The 22,392-nt window shown below is 41.0% G+C and overlaps 1 protein-coding gene and 1 non-coding gene across 4 annotated transcripts in view; both read left to right on the top strand.

Annotated features, from left to right (window-relative positions):
* The window catches only part of nin (ninein (GSK3B interacting protein)), a 144,832-nt gene that overhangs the window by 26,968 nt on the left and 95,472 nt on the right, over positions 1-22,392 (top strand). For all 3 annotated transcript variants that reach the window (XM_080202662.1, XM_080202661.1, XM_080202663.1), the window contains exon 3: positions 14,941-15,034. In XM_080202662.1, coding sequence (XP_080058788.1) covers positions 14,941-15,034 — 94 coding nt within the window. The remainder of the gene's footprint in view (positions 1-14,940; positions 15,035-22,392) is intronic.
* LOC145352807 (U6 spliceosomal RNA) lies at positions 12,772-12,875 on the top strand. Its single transcript, XR_013888583.1, has one exon. It is a non-coding gene; the product is annotated as a U6 spliceosomal RNA (small nuclear RNA).

The raw sequence follows: 22,392 nt of genomic DNA, 5'->3' as shown, positions 1-22,392 counted from the left end.
CACAGATAAAAATAGTTGCAACTATAAACTGTGTGAGCAGTTGCTGTACAATGACTCTATTGTGCAAAATTTCACCAAAATTGAAGAGCATAATTTGGAGTCATGCTCCTTTCTTTCAAGACCCACAATGTTCTAGACAAGATTATTCTCCCCTGCCCCAACCCCATTTAAAAGTAATTCAGTTAAAATTTTGTTCCCAGTTTAGTTTATGATTTGAGCTGCAGATTTGCAGTTTTGGCACTGCAATTATTTTTACAGCATATAAACATTCGAGGGAATTTGATGCAACAAATGGTGAGAGAAATACTCTATTGAGAAATGTTCTTTGAATTTGATTTGTAGTGAAAACTGCAGTCTTGCTATTAACGTTTGTCTGTGGCAAAGTTGTGGGTGGCACAGTGGCACAGAGGTTGGCACTGCTGCCTCACAACGTCTGGGCCCAGGTTCAATTCTCGGCTTGGGTCACTGTCTGTGTATAGTTTGCACATTCTCGCCATGTCTGCGTGGGTTTCCTCCAGGTGCTCTGCCTCCCACAGTCCGAAAGACATGCTGGTTAGGTGCATTGGCCATGCTAATTTCTCCTTCAGTGTACCTGAACAGGTGCCAGAGTGTGGCAACTGAAGGATTTTCACAGTAACTTCATTGCAATGTTAATATAGCCTACTTGTGACTAATAAATAAACTTTACCATTTGTGTTTATTCAATAACAAATCTATTGATGCTTTTCTTTCCTCCCTTGTTTTATTTATCCTCTTTTTCTCTACCGTCATGAGATTATTGAGTCCTGTTGGGATAGAGTTAGATGAGCCAAGTTGGGGTAGAGTTAGATGCGCACTCTATGGTTTTCCAATACCTCAGTCTATATGTAACGATGACTGGATGTTTGACCATTGACATCACTGATGAAACCAATCCGTTCCTCATCTGACCTTCATGCACGCTGTTCTTGAAGGGGTTAGTCAGTGAACTGTGAAGTTAATTAAAAGACATGGGTTGTCAGCCTGTTCTGAGGTCAGCAGATTCGGAAAGATCCAAAATCGAGCTTGCAATCTTCTGATCTGTATGGCTCGTTGTTGAGCGGGCTTTACCCAGCAGCCAGCAGATTGCTAGTAATAAATTTCTGAAGAATCAAACCAGAATTGATGGGGCAGAATGTTTTCTTGTAATGCGTGTTTAGAATTGTTTGATTCACTTCTGTTGAAGAATTTATAGCTGTCTAATTTGTGGACCACAACAGATTTCTCAAAGAAACTCAAATAGCACTTAACTCAGTGTACTAAACAATTATATTTAATATCATGTACTGAACAAGCAGAATATTCCAATTGTCAGATTTAGCATATGAATTTATACATATGAATGCTTGAAATGACAGTGTTAAAAAAATCTGTATTTTTGTTACTGTTTCTGAATATTTTATACCATTTTTATGAGAGCTTAAGATTGATGTTTCAGAAAAAGAAATCACCTTTGTTTAGAATATGCAATATAGAAATGCAAGGTATGAGAGGTGCGCTGGAGTTTTGCTTCATGTGTGTTGGGATGAAGACAGAAACTTCACAATCTTTCCTTGGAGAGTAAAATGTTTTGTATGGAGTTCCTGATTGAGTGGCTTTAGGTGGTCTGTAGAAGGAATTCTTTGATCAGGCAAATAGTCCTTTCAGGTCACGTGCTTTAGTCTGCTCCCTTCTGAAGGCACTAATTCTTGTGGATTTCCCGAGAGTAAAGCTAGTAAGTTGGGCTGAGAGTTACCCGGTGTAGGAAACCAAATCTCAATCTCATTGATTTAACATTGTCATCATCCCAAAGTGCTTCACTGGAGCACAAACAGGATTGAACAAAAATCGAGGATACATTAGGACAGATGACCAAAGGCTTGGTCAAAACGGTATATTTTACACAGCATCATTAAGGAACGGAGTGAGAGTGGTGAAGGGGTTTGGGGAGAGAATTCCGAGCTGAGACCAACGACAACTGAAGGCACAATTGCCACATGGGAGAACAATTATTGATTGTATTTTGGATCTTTCAGAGGAAGGTGAAATGTGGAAGAGGAGAGGGGAATCCAATTTCAAGTTATTTACTTAGCTTTCCTGGAAAGTTGCGTGAAAACGACATTGATTTGGCAGTGGAACTACTTGCAAATGGGGCAGAAAATGTGTGGAAACAGTGGAGCTAACTAATAGAAACTAAGGGAGTAGCACAAGAATCTTCCAGTCAGTGGCTGTTGGGCGATGGGACTCAGAGGAAGTCCTGACGAATGCGTATGCAGTGGTTCTCCATGAACTTTAAACTTTTGGTGACCAGACAGGTAGTTCTACACAGCGACATTCCTCAGTACTGCCACTGACCTGAAAATCTGGCTCAATAAAAATGGGAACCAAAAAAACAACGCCAGAAGATTCTCACCAATATTGTTCCTGTCATGACTTGAGCCACACGCAGATACTGTTCTTTGAGAGGCCTTTAATGAAGCTTAATCCCTTTCCCCATGTTTGTACATATTTATTTGCTACTATATATAAATGATCTGCCAAGTCAGTGTCTCCTTGTTAACAATTCCAACATCCAGAAACATTGGAACTTAATATCATACTACTTTTCAGTTTTATCTGTCTTTTACGGTTCATTTGTTTTAGCAGCAAATTGTGCACTTAAAATCAAAGCACAAATTGGGCAAATGTGAAATGACAGGATTAAAGTTCTGATCTTCCACACTCAATACACAGTTGAGACTCCAAAGGCTTGAATCCAGCATTCAATACAAGGGTCAGTTTTACCAAGCCACTCGTCACTATGGAGATCTCAGATACCACAATAAACAAATGGTTACCTTCACCAAATGTAGCTTTGGCATAAAGGTTGCTTTCACTTGCTGCACCTCTAGTCATTTAGCAGTTGGTGTTGTTATTAGGTGTAGGAATACTTATCCTACAGCGGGAAAGGACTATCATTGTTCAGCTATTTCCATAAAACAGAACCTCTTTGTGTTTACTGACTGATAACAGATAGGAATCATACATTAATGCTAAGTTATGTATTATGTATTGACTCAGTGCTTATGCACAGCCACGGATGCTGGAACAGTACCAACACCGGGATTCAGTCGAGTTAACACTTTGTGAACCAGGAATCCTTTTTATTGTTTTCACAGTTTGCATAGTTTAAATATACAACAAGAGATTGAAGCTGGTGCGAGTTCATGGGATCCCTACAGTGCAGGAGGAGGCCATTTGGCCCATCAAGCCTGCACCAACAACAATCCCACCCAGGCTTTATCCCGTAACCCCATGTATTTACCCCGCTAATCACCCTGACGGTAAGGGACAATTTAGCATCAACCAAATCTACCAAACCCATGCAATTTTGGACTGTGGGAGAAAACTAGAGCACCCAGAGGAAACCCATGCAGACACAGGGATAACATGCAGATTCCACACAGACTGTGACCGGAGGTCCCTGGCTCTGTGAGACAGCAGTGCTAATCATTGTGCCACCATGCCGTCCATTATTTATTTATTATTTATTTGCTTTCTGTTTGGTCAAGTTTTTAGTTAGTTTATATCTCCTTCCTGCTTGAATGACTCTCTGGGCAGGTTCTGTTTTCCGGCAGCAAAGACAGATTGCCATTGGCCACCTGCGGGATCTTCTGGTCCTGCTGACTTCTGCGGTTTTTTACATGGCTTGCCAGTCCTGCAACCAAGAAACCTGCCACGGATGAGGGCGGCTCACCTTAGGTGGAATCAGAAGATCTCTCTGGTGTGAAGGGCAGGATTTTCAAGCTCTATGTATTGATTCATGCCAACACATACCAGCAATTCTCCTGTGTTTCATCCAAGTAGCTATTTTTCATATATCAGCCTAAAGAGTTAGGAAGGAATGGGTAACTTCTGTCCTTTTTGTTTCCAAACCTTCCACCATTTGAGAGGGGTTTCTTACTTCATGCCTGGGTCTTTTGTAAATTAACCAATTGTGATTGTTTCCACGATTAGTCAATAACCCCATTATTTTGGTGTAATTCGAGTACCAGAATAGTAAACAGCAAACTAGATTAAAGTAGATACCTTGGTTTAATGTTTTATCTGAAGGACAACACTTTAAACAATATAGCAATATAAGTATGGAAATTTCAGCCTAGGTTATGTGTCCAAAGTCTGGAGTGGGGCTTGAACCAACAACTTTCTGACTCAGAGTACTGCTATCTTGTCATGGTAACAACTTGGCAGCACGTGTTGTTCCAATGACAGCTCGAGCTGAGATTACTCAACTTCCAGCAGGATTCATTTACAGTCACACTGAAGGAAAGTGGCAGTGGTGACATTTTAAATAAATGTACTTTGTATCTGTGCTCTTTATTGATGTTGTGAAGAATCAATAATGCAATGCAAACCTCAATGTAGGTTAATACTGTCCCAAAGGCATTGAGTCGAAGCGGCAATGTACGTAAGTCAAAGCTACTAACGGGATTATAGATGTCACCCAGCAGGAATATTGTGCTATGTCACATAACCTCACCACTGGGCTCTCTGGGATCAAGTTTAACCCTATTTGCCTGGTAGAAGCTGATTAGTTGGAGTTAAAATTGAGCAGGTTACTATTCTGAATTCAATCCTTCCAATTGGAGCCTGTAAGATTCTGCAAAAATTCCTGCCTTGTGCAGCCTGGGACCATATGGATTTGTGCATGGAAGAGCCCATTTGCTTGTGAACTAGCACTGAGGAAGGAAGGCACATTTGACATTCTTGCCAGGCCGCTACAAATAGGAGGGAGGGAAAGAATGAAGGAAGAGGCCCTTTCATGCTGAATATAAAGCAAGAGCTCTCGTCCAGGCCCCACAAGGAAAGTCATGATCTCCCCAATCCGACATAAGACCTTCCCAAAACACCCTTTCTATTACTTCCTATTATAGAGGAGGCAGTAGCCTAGTGGTATTATCGCTAGATTATTAATCCAGAAATTCAGCTCATGTTCTGGGGGCACAGGTTCGAATCCTGCCACAGCAGATGGTGGAATTTGAAATCAATAAAAAATATCGGAAATTAAAAATCTACCGATGACCATGGAACCATAGACGATTGTCGGAAAAAAACTAATGTTGTTTAGGGAAGGAAATCTGCCATCCTTACCTGGTCTGGCCTACGTGTGACTCCAGATCCACAGCAATATGGTTGATTCTCAACTGCCTTCAGACAACCAGGGATGGGCAATAAATGCTGGCCAGCCAGCAATGCCCATAGCCCACACATGATTTTTTAAAAAAAACTTATCTGTAGACTGCAGGTAGTCAGGTGAAGGCCCATTTCTTCTTGCCGGCAGCTGCTCTGGCCAGGAAGTGGACCAGCAGCATTCCTCCTCCCACACTTTTTGTATGAGCTTCTGTTTGGTTTTTAGTACTGAGAACGACTTAAATTGCAGTTGTCCTGGTGCTTGAGAAAAGTGCAACGTGGCACAAAACCAGGTTGTGACATGTGATTGTCCCTGATCATTCCATCCTGTTTCTGATATATTAATATGTCCTGTTTACATTTTCATTCTTCACCCTGCTTCTTTGCTGTGTAATCTTGCTTCAGGGTAACCACCGTAAAAACTCTGAGGTGCAATTTTCTGAGGAAATTACACATTTTTATTCCATGAACTGGTGTTTTTCTAGCACACGATTGGCACTTCAATCGATTACTGTCTGATTTGTTTTTTACTTTGTGGATGAAAGAGCCGGAACTTTCCAGCTGTTCACACCGGTGGAATCTTCTGGCCCCACTGACAGCGCAGCATGGGGTGGAATCAGTGGGAAATCACATTGACGTCAGTGGGACTAGAAGATCCTGCCTCTGGCGAATGGCACACTGCCTCCCACAATTAGAAAGATGCCACAGGGAGAGAGGAGAATCCCTTACTTACACTTGGAGTGTTGTTACTCATGCCGACACCATACTCTAAACCAGTCCCAGGGAGAGAAATAGTAGGCCCTGGTGCTTCTGCTATTTTATGTGTACACACACACACACACACACACACACACATATAAAGTAGTACAGCATTTAGCACAGAAGGAGATTATTCAGCCCACTGAGTCTGTGACAGTTCTACAGAGCAGAAAACCAGTCAGTCCTATTAAACCCTTCCACATGCTCTTTCCATACACTTTTCTTCTCTACATATTTATCCAGTTTCCTTTTGAACCTTAATTTGTACTGAATCCTCCACAATGTCAGGGAGAGAATGCACTGCATATCCTAAACACTATTCCTGTAAAATGTTTTTCCTTGTGTTCCCTCTGTTTTTGGCCAGTCAACTTTAAATAAAGTTTAATCGGTGCAATCTGACTATTGAACCTGCAGCCATTGGAAACAGTGAAATTTCTAATTATTTATAAATTTATACAAAGCCATCAAATCCCCTTCAGTTTTTTGGCTGTATGTGAAGTACAGCCCCGGCTTCTCTGTAATTCCTCATTCCTGGAATCTCACTCATAAATCTCTCCTGAACCTTCTACAAATCCCTCACATCCTTCAGATGTTCATAATTGGGAGCCATTGTCACAGTGGGGTTGAACTATTTTATGTAAGTTCAGCCTTTGTACTGTATGACTCTATAAAGCTTCATCCAAAGTGCAGCTTTCAGAATGATTCACTTTACAACCAGAGCTTTGTCAGACAACTACACAAAACTATGTCTGCTTTTCTGAACCTGGCCTTTTCCAATTTCTGGATAATAATATCACAAAGGCTTGAAGCTCACAAGAACTGCATACAACAATCCCATGTACAAATGAGAATATCTCCAACAAACAGCAGCATTTTCAATTGGTGTGTGACTCCTGGCTTCATTTCCAAGTTCAAAAATGACAAAACATTCTAGCACCAACCAATTTACCTGCAATCATGTGCTATTTTTATCCACATAAGTAGGTTTTATTAAGAGAAAATTTATCCTTTGTATTGAGTGATAAATATTTTCTCAGTTTAAATGGAAGAATCATAGAATTCCTACAGTGCAGGAAGAGGCCATTCAGCCCATCAAACCTACACTGACTGCAATCTCACACACAGTTCCTATTCCCTTAACTCCATGTATTTACCCTGCTAATCCCCCTGACACTAAGGAGCAGTTTAGTATGGCCAGCTAGCCTAACCTGCACATCTTTGGAGTGTGGGAGGAAACCGGAGCACCTGAGGAGACCCATGCAGACACAGGGAGTCAGTGACCCGAGGCCGGAATCAAACCTGGGTCCCTGGCACTGTGAGGCAGTAGTGCTAACCGCTGTGCCACCATACTGCCATGAAGGTAGCCACATTTTCAAATGCCAAGCATGCAGCATATTATAGGAGAACAAAGTGCCGGATGTTGGAAATCTGAAATATAGATACTACACAAGCCAGGCACTTTCTGCGGAGAGAGAAACAGAATCAACATTTCAGGCCCATGATCTGAACCAAGTTTAACCTTGATTTCTCCTTGCACAGACACTACCAGAAAATTTGAGCATATCTTTCCGTTTCTGCTAGAGCAAAAATAACCTTTTGCCAGCCCTCCACAACACAATCCCTTCTTGGGATCCCTTCATTCCTCTGTTGACCACCTGTTGTGGTCACTGTTCTCCTAAAGGCTGTGTTGTTTGCTGCGGATAATGGTCTGTTTGAGGTTGTGCGGTTGTTTGAAGGCAAGAAGTGGGGGTGTGGGGATGGCCCTGGCAAGATGTTCATCTTCATCAATGACGTGTTGAAGGTATCAGAGGAGATGTCATAGCTTCTCCGCTCCGGGGAAGTACTGGATGATGAAGGGTACTCTGTCCACCGTGTCCCATGTTTGTCTTCTGAGGAGGTTGGTGCGGTCTGTCGCTGTGGCGAGTCAAAACTGTCGATCGATGAGTCGAGCGCCATATCCTGTTCTTCTGAGGGCATCTTTCAGCATCTGGAAATGTCTGTTACAATCCTCCCCATCTTGTGTATACGGAGCAGATCCTGTGTATATGGAGGACAGTGACCACAACACCACACAAACCTGCCACAGCAACCTTTGCAAGACGTGCTGGATCATCGACATGGCTGCCATCATCTCACTTGAGAACACCATCCACCAGGTACACAGTACATACTCTTGCAACTCGGCCAACGTTGTCTATCTGATACGCTGCAGGAAAGAGGCATGGTACATTGGGAGACTGTGCAGATGCTACGACAACAGATGAATGAACACAGCTTGACAATCACCAGGCAAGAGTGTTCTCTTCCTGTTGGGGAACATTTCTGCTGTCACGGGCATTCGGCCTCTGATCTTCAGGTAAGCATTCTCCTAGGCGGCCTTCACAACACACGACAGCGCAGAGTCGCTGAGCAGAGACTAATAGCCAAGTTGCGCACACATGACGACGGCCTCAACTGGGATCTTGGGTTCATGTTACACTATCTATAACCCCTACAACTTGCCTGGCCTTGCACAATCTCACTAACTGTCCTGTCTGGAGACAATACACATCTCTTTAACTTGTGCTTACTGTTCTCTCCACTCACATTGTCTGTACCTTTAAGACTTGATTAGCTATAAAGACTTGCATTCCAATCATTATGCTGTAAATTGAGTTTGTGTCTTTATGTGCCCTGTTTGTTAACAGATCTCCCACTCACCTGACGAAGGAGCAGCACTCCGAAAGCTAGTGGCGTTTGCTACCAGATAAACCTGTTGGACTTTAATCTGGTGTTGTGAGACTTCTTACTGTGCCAACCTCATTTCATACAATGCCATTATGTTCAGAAGGCTTTTACCTTGAGATCTTTGCCTTTGGTTTTGGACACTTATCCCAAAATTTAAAGAACCGTCTCTTATACTGTGCCTTCCAATTCTCCAGCTGTTTTTGTATGGCACTAGGATCTACATTAGTAGCACTGGCTTGTAGGAATACATAGAAGCAACAACACAAAAACAGATCATTTAACCCAAAACAGAAACTGTGGCAGCATTTACCACCCACACAAGCAAATAATTTTATTCACATTTACTCACTATACAGCCACTCATTCTAGCACAACCCTTTAACACCCTTTCTTTCATCAGCTTATTCAATCTGATTGTGAATGTAGCTGTTGTTTCTTCCTTAGCCACCAACTCTGGCAGTGAATTCCACAGCCTCACAACTCTCTGCGTGGATTTTGCTCAACTAACAGGAAATCCTAGCAAATCAGTTGCATAGACCCATGTTCACCATGTCCTCTTGGCCGTCGGTCCTTCTGCAACTGCAAGGTTACTGCTGGGTCTCAGCTGGCTGTCTGATACCCATTCCGCGCAGTTTATAATGGCACCACAGTAAAGGATCCAGGCCTGTTTGTGTACAATTGATGGAGGGTGATTGGTTGGACTGTTATGTGCTTCAGCACCTGGAGCCTGACTTGCTATCAAATGTGTCCCATTTACTCGGACCCAACATGCTTGTTTCACACTGGCATCTAAATGCGCTTTTCAGTTTTTGTTAATGAAAGTGTAACTATGTTAGCAAACATATGGCTTGCCTGCCATCAGCTGCAAGTGTAAATATTTTACTGGGGTTTGAAAATTGCACTTACTTACTGAAAAGTAAAGCATGAAATAAGGTTTTCTCACTTGCAGCATTGAGAATCATATAGTTGAATGGCGCAGAGAACTGTGTAAAAGAAACAAGGAAAAACAGGCCGCATGATAATTAATCTCAGCGTGATCATCACTTCTGCTCGCAAGTCTTGGCAAATGTAACAAACCTAGAATATAATGGAGGTACAAATAGCTGGACTTTGAAGTGAGCCCTTCTCTCTTTATAATGAGTCTGATTTGTTTAACAGTAAACTCGCTTTACAGAACTCTACCAATTGTAAAAATTAAATGTTCAGTTTACTTTTGTTGGAATTGTGTTCGGTATAATGGCATCTTCCTTCTCGCCTTGCTTCCACTTTACCTCTGTTACTTGCTTCATGGAAAACTCACTTAATGTACAGTGATATGAAAATAGTATTACGATATATAGAGATCTTGTACCAATATATTAATCGTTGCTATGCAACATGCTTCTATTAAAGTGTAACTGTATGAATCCACTTGTTTTAAGTGAAGAACATGATTGATTGTGCTGTCTCTTCTGTAATTGCAGAATGTTGGTGTGAATGGAATTGGATATTAGCTGTGATAAATGTGAATGACATTTCAGTGTTGTATACAAATTGAGGGCAGTCATAAACTAGAATTGCAGTGACTGCTTAGTTGATAGTAGTGCTGTTTGCCCAGTAAATGCTTAGAAAATAAACATATATTGCTATCCCTATATATTTCTGTCTCTCCTCTCTCTATCTGCGCATAATAATCTGTGTGGAAGGAGGGAGGATAGCAAAATTAAAAGATGGATTTTGTAGTAAATCACTGATATCCACTTGGCTCATCTGTGTTGCATTTGTCACTTATTTCCTATTGAGTCTGCTGCAAATCTGTGGTTTAAATGGATTTCTACACCTGCAAATCACCACTTTCTGTGGATTTAATTTTCCCATTTACAAACTGAGTGGAATAGTTTTGAGCTTCCTTGTCCCCAATATTACTTATTTTGAATATTGTTCATGTCCCTGTCAATGCTGTGTACATGTTAGATTGCTCTGTGTGTACAGACCTCTCAATTGTTAGCCAGCCTGAAGTTTCTAAAATTTACCCAGAACTAAATTCGCTCATTTTGTTTGGAGAATGTAGTACTGAGTGGTTGTTCCAACAAATTCGGCACAGAAGTTTATATTTTTTTCTGAAAAAAAGCACAGAATAAATGCAGAGCAAATTTTGCCACTCGGTTAAATAGTGCAGATTACTGTTTGATTTTTCTGAAGGACCTGCTTCGGTTGGAGCCTGATAGATTCTGTTTGAATCTTTTTGCAGATTACAAGGTGCTCCACTATCGTTGGCACAATTGTTGGATAACATAGGGGACAGCTGCTCCCACAGACATTAAAAACAAACCACAATCCCAACCCCCATTAACAGCTGGCTCGCTGGAAAGGAGAATAACAAAAAGGGAATAAGAAGCCAGGTGGAAAATGTTTTATTTGAAAAAGGCTTTGCTGTTCCTTAAATCTGTTCTTTTATTCATACAGATCAAATCATATCCCTAGTGAAAGTGCCTTTTTACTCTTTTCTTCGGGATAGCACAACAGATATAGGAATACTGTGCTACAATTTACCTTTAAACAACCTCCTCTTAAAAGTTTACATTTGACTATTCTGATTCCTTATAGAATGAGGTTAATAAAGCCCAAACTATTCAGCTTAAATTTGTTTAATCTAAACTAAGCATTTTCTGTTTTGTTTCAGCACGGTCTTCTTGATATAAAATCCCAATTTTGTTCCATTTCTTATTATTCTCTTCTGAAGAGAATAACATACAGTTAATACACATACTGATATACAGTTCTGTCTTCTGGCAATTTCAATAAACTGTCAGTTCTTCTAGATTTATTTTGACTATGGGATTGTGTATTACATTGTGTACTTGTATGGATGCATTTTTGCAGTCTGAGTCACTAGCTAGCAGTCAGGAGCCTGTCATGTCTTTCCCCTCCCTCATCTTGGGTGCTGAGACCAAGGTAACATCCCACAGTCCTTTCATCAGTGATTGACGATTGTAATACATTTACTTGTGGAGCAATTTGCAAAGTGACATGTTTCGTTGCCATTTCTCTAAGAGTAAAATTTACTCTGCAGAAAATTGCTTTATGGCTGTTCTCAAATATGAGTGAAAAATCCCATTTTGTTAAATTCTATTTGACTCTCCTTGGGCAGTTCTTTTCTGGTCCATGCAGTAATGTACTTGAGTTTATTTAAAATGTTGCTAGTGGAATTGTTTCCAGTTGAGAAAGGAGCCATCTGTTACTGTGCAGCTGCTCACTTTCAGACCCATGTCTTGGTGATATAGCCACTCAGTGAATACATTACACAGTGAATGCACGGAATTACACACTGCAAAGCCCAGGAGATGGTCTGATTTTGCCCAACAATGGGTATTCCTTTTCAATATAACAAAAATACACAGTAGGAGTGTTTACCCCTTTTTTTGAAGGCAGGGCATTCTGCTGAAGTATTTTCTTTTCACCGTCATGCAACATCTGTTGTCACCTCTGAAGAAGATTGGATCAGTGATTTGATGTCCTGTTGGTTGACCTTGTTACTGGTCTGTAACCTAGATTAAAAGTGGAGGCTACGCTTTACTGAACTGTTAAAATGGTTTAAAGAAGTCCTTGTACTCTATTATCGAACACACCGGAGCTAAAATGTTGTATCCATTGCACAATAAGAAGATGTAAAATATTGGCTCTCCAATGAAAAACAATTTGCAGATCTAAAAATATACTAGCCTTGTCTAATGACGGGGATCCAATGGAATTCCTTAATGTCAAGATATTGCTCATGGAGCTAAGCCGGATGATTACACACTGACCAAAATATTCAGGTGATTATTGTAACAATTACAATACCTTTAACCACCATAAAATGATGCAACTTTCTGGTATCTCACATAGTTCACAATTGACATGATTGCAAATATACTCCATCTTATTTATTATTTTGTCAGGTTCCCCTTATCTCTCTAAAGGCGCTGTGCATTTTGCACTTTAACAGAGTTTAAATACCGGTAAATGAAAATCAACTTGTCTTTGACGTGGTAATCTAGCAAATTTATTGCATCTGGTTCCATTATTTGTATCTATTTCTATTCTTTTGTGTAACTGTTTGATACTAGATGTATCAAACAATTTCATAAAAGAACAGAAATAATTTCGACAGCACATATACTAAAATTGGAGCAATTCAGTGAATACATGGCCCCTGCGCAAGGATGACATGCAAATTCGTGAAGCGTTCTGAGAGAAGATTTGAAAACTAGAATCATAGAATCTCTGCAGTGCAGAAAGCGGCCATTCAGCCCATTAAGTCTGCACTGACAACAATCTCACCCAGGCCCTATACCTGTAACCCTACAAATCTATCCTGCTAATCGCTCTGACACTAAGGGGCAATTTAACACAGCCAATCAACTTAACCTGCACATCTTTGGAGTATGGGAGGAGACCAGAGCATCCAGAAAAAACCCACATAGACACTGAGAGTGCGTGTGCACACTCCACACAGAGAGCTACCCGAGGCAGGAATTGAACCTGCATTCCTGACGATGTGAGACCACTGTGCCATTGCGAGTTCCAAGTGTACATGCGTTACATTCATTTTGCCTTCAACACAATATGACATTTTCATTTTATTGAGCAGTAACTTTGCACTGTAATCAGCAGCAATTTCTGGGATGCTTCTCTCAGAGCTTCATCCCCATCGTCTGATGGAGGGTTACTGCTCTGAGAAGGATCAAAGGTAATTTCCTTAGCAGTGTAGCAGTGCATTGTCAAGTGGCACCTTAATCACAACCACTTTTTATTGTGTCTTTGCTTGTTTGTATACAGTTGTAAATGAAATTGAAAAAGTCAAACACCTGCTAATTGTCGTGTTTATTCACTGGGAACTAAATAGTAATTTGTCCCATATTTCATTAAATTGCCAAAGAAAATATTTATATCACTGAAACGCCTTTAAGGTGGTCAATTAACTTGGATAAATAAATGGGCCGTTTTCAGTGTAACATGTTCTTGCAATCAAAGACTCATTAGATTATTCCACCAGCTCTTTTGCGTGCAGCTTTAAGAAATTAGCACTATTTTCTAACTTGAGACTGACTGTTCAAAACACTCTCTGTCCAAAAAGAGATGATCAAGAGATGCCACCCTGATCCTCCTTGGTTACTTGTGTTCAGGTTTCTATCAGGTCGGCATGATGTTATTGGTCATTTCAGGTGCTAAGTTTGTACTGCAACAAATGTTAGATCACATATAGCTATTATAAACAAATAATGTGAAGTATACCTCTGTTTTCCAAAACCAAAGTTTTGATGATAACACAAGCGGTATTAAGATTTAAAAATGATGTGGAGATGCCAGCATTGGACTGGGGTGGGCACAGTAAAAAGTCTCAACACTAGGTTAAAGTCCAACAGGTTTATTTGGTATCACGGGCATTTGGAGTGCTGTCCTTCAGCAGCTGAGTGCTGCTCTTTCATCAGGTCATCATTCACCTGATGAAGGAGCACTGCTCCAAAAGCTCGTGCTGCCAAATAAACATGTTGGATTTTAACCTGGTGTTGTGAAACTTCTTATCAAGATTTAAAAAGAAACTGTATTGATTGTGCATTTGACATGTTTCTAGCAAATACCTAAGAAACTGGAAATGATGTTGTTTTACGTGTGGTAGTAATAAAATGGCTGAAATGTACAAGTAGTTTTTTTATTAAATAAACATTGGTCTCCTATTGTAACTGGTGACATTTGTTGGCTTTTAAGACATCTACACATAAAAGTGAACAACAGAAGGTGCTAAGATGAAGAAACCAAACATTTTGAGAACATTTGCAAAACAAGAGTGGATATTGCAATCATTATTCCTCCTTTTAACTTTTGTTTAAAAATATGCAACCATTAGATATCTTCTCTCCACAGGAAAACTTCATGGCACCAATTTTCTCTTGTTGCCACCCCTAACACCAAATGTAACCCACGGCACATTTGACTTTGAAGACAACATCGTATGGTAAACTTTAGATGTCAGAGGAGTGGGGAAAGGTATAGAGTTATCCGTTCTGCACCCCACCACTTTGTGGCATTCTCAAACCTATACTTTAAGTAATAACCAGTCGAAAAAATGCTGGAAAATCCCAGCAGAACTGGCAGCATCTGTAGGAAGAGAAAAGAGCTGATGTTTCAAGTCTAGATGACCCTTTGTCAAAGCTAAAAGGCATAGAAAGTGATATTAAGGTGCCACTGTACTTTAAGTACTTGTAATTGGCTTCATCTTTTAATTTATCAATTTGACACTTTTTTCATTTCTATAATTTTTTCCAGGTACATTTTGAACAATTTAAAGAGGCATTAATCTTTATCCTGTCAACCACCATTGAAGGGAATTTCTCAGGAGATGACAGTTATCAAGCACTAGGTAGGTGGAAGAAAGAGATTGCAATTTTAAAGTTGTGTGATACATCTTAATAAAATGCACACAATGTTTCTAATGCCGTGAAATTATGAAACAAAATCTTCCATGTGATTGATTTAAGTGCAATTATCAAAGTCTGTGCACGTGCAAAATATTGAAAAACTCAGCAGCAGAACAATTTCAGTTGCATAAGTATAACCATTACCCTTCAGTTGTAAACTTCAGCAGTAGAATGTGACTCCTAAACCCTGTGCAAGCAACTGCTTTTTACCCCGAGGACATAATTTAACAAAGTGTGACAATTTTTCTGAAATAGGTGCTACAGGGTCTATACTGTGTTTGTATAAAGGGACACTCAGCCTGCACCACATTACTTGCATAATTTATAATCACATTCTAACAGCAGGTGGGTCTCTGATTAATACAGATGATTCCTTCGCAATGCCTAGGCAATTGTACATAAGAGTAATCGAGGGAATTGGTGCTTTTGTGTGTGCTTAAGCTGTAGGAGTGGACAGCAGTGCTACAGCTCTATAGTTTAGTCCTGCTTGTAATTGAAGATGTAGGTTCTGCCAGGCTTGCATATAAACAGAATCATTAAATTTTCCGCATAGAGGGAACTCATTTTGTTCTTGCACTTTTACTTTTTCCTTTTCAGTATTTATCCAATTCTATTTTAACTTGTTATTACCTCATTTTGAATAGCCAAGAATTCCATGCCCTAATTCTCCACTGTATGAAACATATTCTCTTCTAATGATTATTTTCATTCGTTGTTGACCATTTTGCAACCAATGGAAACAACCTCTTTCATTTATTCTTCAAAATTGTGAAAATGTCCAACCTTAAACTAATCTGTTACAAGGAGCACAGCTGCAATTTTTCAACTCTTTCCTCATAACTATGAACTCTTTATCTATCTGTCTGTCAAACTAACAAACTTGTCCGTGACCATTCCATAGTTCTAAGATAAATTCTTCTTGTAACGGGGTGTCCAGAACTGCATGCAGTACTCCAAATGTGGCCTACTCAATCTATCTGCTCAATTTGTTAACTTGGCTACATACTTCTACATTGTTCCTTACAGTTTACAATGCCCACAATTTGTTATCATCAGCAAACTGTGATATAATTCATGTCACTGTGATATAATTCATCTTGTGCTTAGGTCCAAATTGTTACTTTCTGTTCCCAACTAGATTTCTATCCATTTGGCTGCATTCACTTTGATATCATGCATCTTAATTTTCTTAATGAGTCTTTGATGTGACAGTTCATAACATACTTTCTTGGAGTCTATGTGTACAACCCCCACTGTATTTTCTTCATCCATAAACTCTGAGTTCTTCAAGAGGTGCAATTCAATCCATCAAACAGTACCCTCTCAAAATTAACTGTCCCAATGAGCCCCTCAGTCTTCATTTGTTATGGACTCTTGAAGTGTACTGAAAGCCAAAATAAGGCTGTTGGCCTCCATCCTTTGGCTAAACCCTTTCCCTTTTCTTTAGCAGAAGTGTAGTCTTTCCCACTCTCCAATCCTTTGGCAGTATTCATGTTTCCAAACCATTTGGAAGACTACAAGCCCGATTTTACATTGCATAACAGGCATGAAAACTTGGTAAAGTCAGGTGTAGGCCATTAACACAATCTGCGCTCGAGCCCGCGCAAATCCTCACTTTACCAAGGCCCGAAAAAGGCCACGATCTGATTTGTGCCCAAAACAGGCGCAACGGCGATTTAAGTGCTTTTGCATGAATTTAAATTGAATTAATGGGCTGCTGCCCAACTTTACCATCATTTCCCCCTTTACCATCATGTTCATGTGTTCAGATTCGGCACGAAACAGTCTTGCTCGGCAGAGGTCTGTTTTGGGCACTGCGGCTTCTGAAGAGGTATCAGAGCTTCCAATGGCTCTCTAACTCAGATCGGTGGTGGAGGGGAGAGAGAGGCGGGCCAGGTCATTCTCTGATGAGGAGGGGGGAGAGAGAGGATGAGGCGGGGCACATGTATCTCTGGTGCCGGGGGGAGGATTGAGGGAGGCCAGATCATTGTCTGGTTGGTGGGGGGAGGTGGGGGCGTGGGGGGGCCTGATTATTCTCTGGGGGTGGGTGGGGGGGAGGCCTGATCATTTTCTGGGGGGAGGGGAGGGGAGGGGAGGTCTGATCATTCTCTGGGGCAGGGAGGGAGCCATCATTCTCTTGGGGGAGAGGGGAAGGAGGCCCGGTCATTCTCTGGTAGTGGGGGGGTTGCCACTGCCGCTCTGTGGGCTATTGGTGGGGAAAGGGGGCATGGGGCTGCGATCGGTCTGGGTAACGGCGGAGGGGGAATGGGTGGATAAGAGGGACAATTATGTTGTGGGGGTGGGGCAATATCTGTGAGGGCCATCGTTCCCACTTTTCACTTCAGGGCCACTTTATCTGCTTTTTGCAGCCCAGAAACAATGTGACAGGGGCGCATTTTTCAAATATTTTCTCACTGTGTATGCGCAGTTCAGAGCTCCAATCAGACCTGCAGCTTTTCGGGCACAATAAGCCCCGCCCACAGCGCGATTCAGACCAGCGATTTTTTTTTTCAGGCTGAATGTGTACGGGGGTGCCTGAGATCAGATTTCCAAGTCGGATCTGAATTGTGCTCAGATTCAGCACCTAAATTGAAAATGGTAAAATTGGGTCCTACGTTTCATGTCCCCACAATCTCCTTCCTAACTTGCCTCAAGATGTATGATTGATAGGCCTGGGGGCCCTTTTATTTTCAGTCCCATTCACTTTTAATAGTTTCATAGAACATAAGAACCAGGAATAGGCAATTCAACTCTTCATCCCATTCCGCCATTCAATACAATCATGGCTGATCTCATCTTGGCCTCTTGTCCAACTTCCTGTCAGCTCCCCATAATCTTTCATCCCTCTACTATTTAAAAACCTATCTATCTCCTCCTTAAATTAGTTTAATGTTTCGACATCCACTGCACTCTGGGGTAAAGAATTCCACCGATTCACATCCCTTCGAGTGAAGTAATTGGTCTTTATTCCTGTTTTAAATTTGCCATCCACTAGCCAAAAACTATGGCCTCTTGTTCTACAATGTCCAACAAGAGGACACACCTACTTCCTCTGCACTAAAGTATTTTGAAGTCCCTCTCTATTTAGATAATAAGTTAGCTTTTCAGTCCTGCAACCAAAATGGATAACCTCACACTTACCCATGTTAAATTCCATCTGTCAAATTTAGGCCCATTCACCTAACCTTTCCATATCTATTTGTAAATTTCTTACTTCCTCATTGCAATTTGCTTTCCCACCTATTTTAGCGTTGTCTGCGAATTTGGCTGTAGTGCATTCTATCTCTACATCCAGTACATTAATATAGACTATAAATAGTTAGCACCCAAGGATAGATCCCCATGGCACATCACTGGTTGCAGCTTGCCAACCAGAAAAGACCCATTTATCTCCACTCCCTGCTTTCTGTTGGTTAGCCAATCCTCTGTCCAAGCGAATAACTTATCCTAATCCCATGGGATCTTACCTTCTGTATTAACCTATTGTGTGGCAATATTGAATGCCTTCTGGAAGTCCAGGTATATCACATCTACAGGACCCCCCTTATCCATTTTGCTTGTTACATCTTCGAAGAACTCCAGCAAATTAATCAAACGCGACATACCCTTCACAAAACCATGCTGGCTCTGGTGGATTGTGTTTTGACTTTCCAAGTGTCCTGTTACCACTTCCATAATAATATATTTCAACAGTTTCCAGCAAAAGATGTTAAACTAACAGGTTTCCTTTGTAATATTTACTTTTATCTTCCCTTCCAAACCTAAGGACAAAAACATGTGCACCATTCCATCAATCCTGTACTTTCAAGTACATGATGTCTTTAGATTATTTCAAATGTCTCTGGCCCTCTGACTATTGTTTGACTCATGATCTAATAACTAATATCTTTTTTATGCTTCCTCCAGGCCTTCCAATCTTTTGCCTTCACTTTGTATCTTCTATATATACTTTGCACATTTTTCTCCTTTATTTCCCCACTATGTTTATCAAAAACTTCTTTTTATTTTCATCAATCCCTTTTTTCTGATGAATAAAACCTCAGCATTTGACGGCTATTATTGCCACTAGTCAGAATGTAATATATTGATTTCCTATTTGAATATTCCTGTATTGCTGATTCATTCATTGTTCAATCGCTTAGGGTTTGGGGATAGTCTGAAGACTTACGTACTCAGAAATTATATTCATTAGTTAGCAAGATAAATTCTGGCTTCTAACAAATTCTAATGTGACACACCAAAAATGTTTTGATTGCAAGTTCCATACTATTTAAGATGATGGTAAGGGTGGGGCTGGAAAGTTCTAAATCGAAATTTGCTTTGTTCTATGCATCTGATGCGTGGGTATGTTTGGCTGTGTGCTGTGTTTGTATCTCTCCTACTCTGGGCTCTCTGAACAATTTACCAAATGAGGTAAGAAGATGTTCTGCTCCTTTAGTTCCTGATAGAAGATACATGAGTGTTCCCCAGGTGTCTCGCTTTCTCTTGCCTTTTCTCCTCCCACCTTTCCAACAGCTTCAACTCAGCACTTTCTCCTGTGAAAATGCCCCAAGATCAGTACCTCATAATCTTGGGGCATGGCATCTTGGTTCTACTAAGCACCATGATATTACTCCATTTGATCTTTTTAACATTTTGCTCTGCCAGCATGACACTATATGAAATCAAATCATCAATTTTAACCTCCTACTAGTTGCAACTTGACAGTGCAGTCCCTCTGCACAGGAACAGCTTGACTCAGGTGTGTTGCTAGGAGCTGCCTGGTAACTAAACAATAGCTATTGGGAATAGTCATTAAAACATGTCATGTATTTGTATTAACCAGTTCTAGGTTTTGTTGCCTTTAACCTATGTATTTAACCTACATTGAAATATTTCAAGCCAGATAATTGACTTTAGTTCCCAATAATTATGTGATTGTTATACCAAATCCATTGGTATAGTCTTCAACTGAGACACACTAAATAATGTTACACAGGCTATATTTCACATTATGGCATACTCTGAAATCCCACTCTCTGTTTTTTACATAAAGATGGTGGGGGGGGGAGCTGAATCATCCTTTGGGCTTGGGGGAGGGGGAGTGGTGAAAACACAACGTGCGCGCAGTGGTTGGGTAACACGGTGTCAGAGTGTTTAGCACTGCTGCCATACAGCACCAGAGACCCAGGTTCGATTCCCAGCTTGGGTGACTGTCTGTGCAGAGTCTGCACATTCTCCCTGGGTCTGTGTGGGTTTCATCCGGGTGCCCCAGTTTCCTCCCACTGTCTGAAAGACATGCTGGTTAGGTGCATTGGCCGTGCTAAATTCTCCCTCATTGTATCCGAGCAGATGCTGGAGTGTGGCGATGAGGGGATTTTCATAGTAACTTCATTGCAGTGTTAATGTAAGCCTACTTGTAACACTAAAAATAAACTTTATGGGGATAGGGCCTGGATGAGATTGTGGTCAGTGCACACTGGATGGGCCGAATGGCCTTCTTCTGCCCTGTAGGATTCTATGATTCTGTGCAACAGCACTGAAATGCATGTGAGCAAATACAAAAGGCTAGTCAATGTAAAGGTCAACTTTACAGATCCCTATAATGAATCTCTGTATTAAAAATACACCCACATTACAATGTAGTACCTAACAGTGACATTTGAAGGTATGGAAACACTTTACACTTACCTTTCAAAATGTTCCAGAATGCTCAGCAGGGCTTTCCATTTCTTCATGGATTCTCAATACTGGCATGCTTTTAATGGGCTTTCAAAACTCCCACCACCAGAGGAGAATGGTATGCAGGAGGAAGTCTGATTTTTACCCCCATTTAAAAGGGGAAACTAGACTTCCGCAGGGGTGTGCGTGTTTTGCACAATTGGCATTCCCAACCTGTAAAAAGGACAGAGGACAATGGTGTGGTGTTGAGACTGTGGAGGAAATTGGATTCCAGCCAAAAAAACCCCAAATGTGGCCACTTGTGCAGCATGATGGCACAGTGGTTAGCATTGCTGCATCACAGCTCTAGGGACCCAAGTTCAATTCCCAGCTTGGGTCACTGTCTGTGTGGAGTTTGCATGTTCTCCCCATGTCTGCATGGGTTTCCTCCAGGTGCTCCGGTTTCCTCCCATAGTCCAAAGATAAGTGGGTTAGGTTGATTGGCCATGCTAAATTGTCCCTTAGTATCAGGGAATTAGCAAGGTAAATATGCGGGGTTACAGGAATAAGGCCTGGGTGGAATTCTGGTTGGTGCAGACTTGATGGGCCAAATGGTCTCCTTCTGCACTGCAGGGATTCTATGATTCTATGAAAATTCACTTTTGCTTCCAAATGAAAACCCAGCGCATAGTGCAGCAAAAATCATATTTATTTAGTAATTAGTTTTTAGTCATTGTTTGACAATTGAATGCAGTTTGAGGTGGATAGATCAGAATTGACTTTTTAGAATCACAGATTCATTACAGTGCAGAAAAAGGCCATTTGGCCCATTGAGTCTGCACCGACACAATCTCACCCAGGCTCCATCTCTGTAATCCCACATATTTACCCTGCTAATCCCCCTGGCACAAAGGATCAATTTAGCATGGCCAATCAACCTAACCTACACATCTTTGGACCAGTTACCACAGCACTCAAGTATAGTGAGAAATAAAGGGCAAACTTGTGCCATTTTTTGGCATTTAGCAAAGTGTAAACTCAGGCGGGAAAGACGAAGGGTAGCCCACCAACTGCACTGCTGGGTTTTCCCGCTGTATTTTTAAACACATTGCCAGAAAAATTGAAAGGGGGGAATCCTGATGCCTTTCTGTTTGGAAGCTGCTGTTCTGAATATGGAGACTTTGGTGAGTTTGTTTTGCACTCCTTCCATTTCCCGCAAGTTACATTCCGCAAGCACCTGCAGGTTTATCCCACATAATTATAGCTTTGAAAACCTTTTTTTAAATGGGAAATCCTGCTGGTGTACAAGTTTTGGGACTTGTGCTTGATTCTCCTCCCTCCTCTGCCAGACCCTCATCCTCCCCAAAATAGGAGCAGAAAATCCCGTACCGGTCGCGCTTATGATCCTATTAGTGCACTTTCATAAACTGGCTTTTACTTCCTGAGAAACAGCTACGGAAACAAGAAATTGCCCCACACATAAATGAGTACGAACCCAAAACATGTTTTATTCATTATATTATGCCAAACATCAGTCACAGTGAGTCTTAACACAATGCTTGTAATTTGTTGACAAGCCACTTAGTTCCTGGCTATAATACTGTTGATTAAACTGAACACTTAATTTTTTGACTTCCATCAGATATTTCTGTTGTTGAGG

This window comes from Carcharhinus amblyrhynchos, chromosome 14, assembly GCF_965287045.1.
Source record: "Carcharhinus amblyrhynchos chromosome 14, sCarAmb.v2.hapA, whole genome shotgun sequence".
NCBI classification, from domain to species: Eukaryota; Metazoa; Chordata; class Chondrichthyes; order Carcharhiniformes; family Carcharhinidae; genus Carcharhinus; species Carcharhinus amblyrhynchos.
Note: the sequence above shows the minus strand (reverse complement) of the source record. Positions and strands in the feature narration are given on the sequence as shown.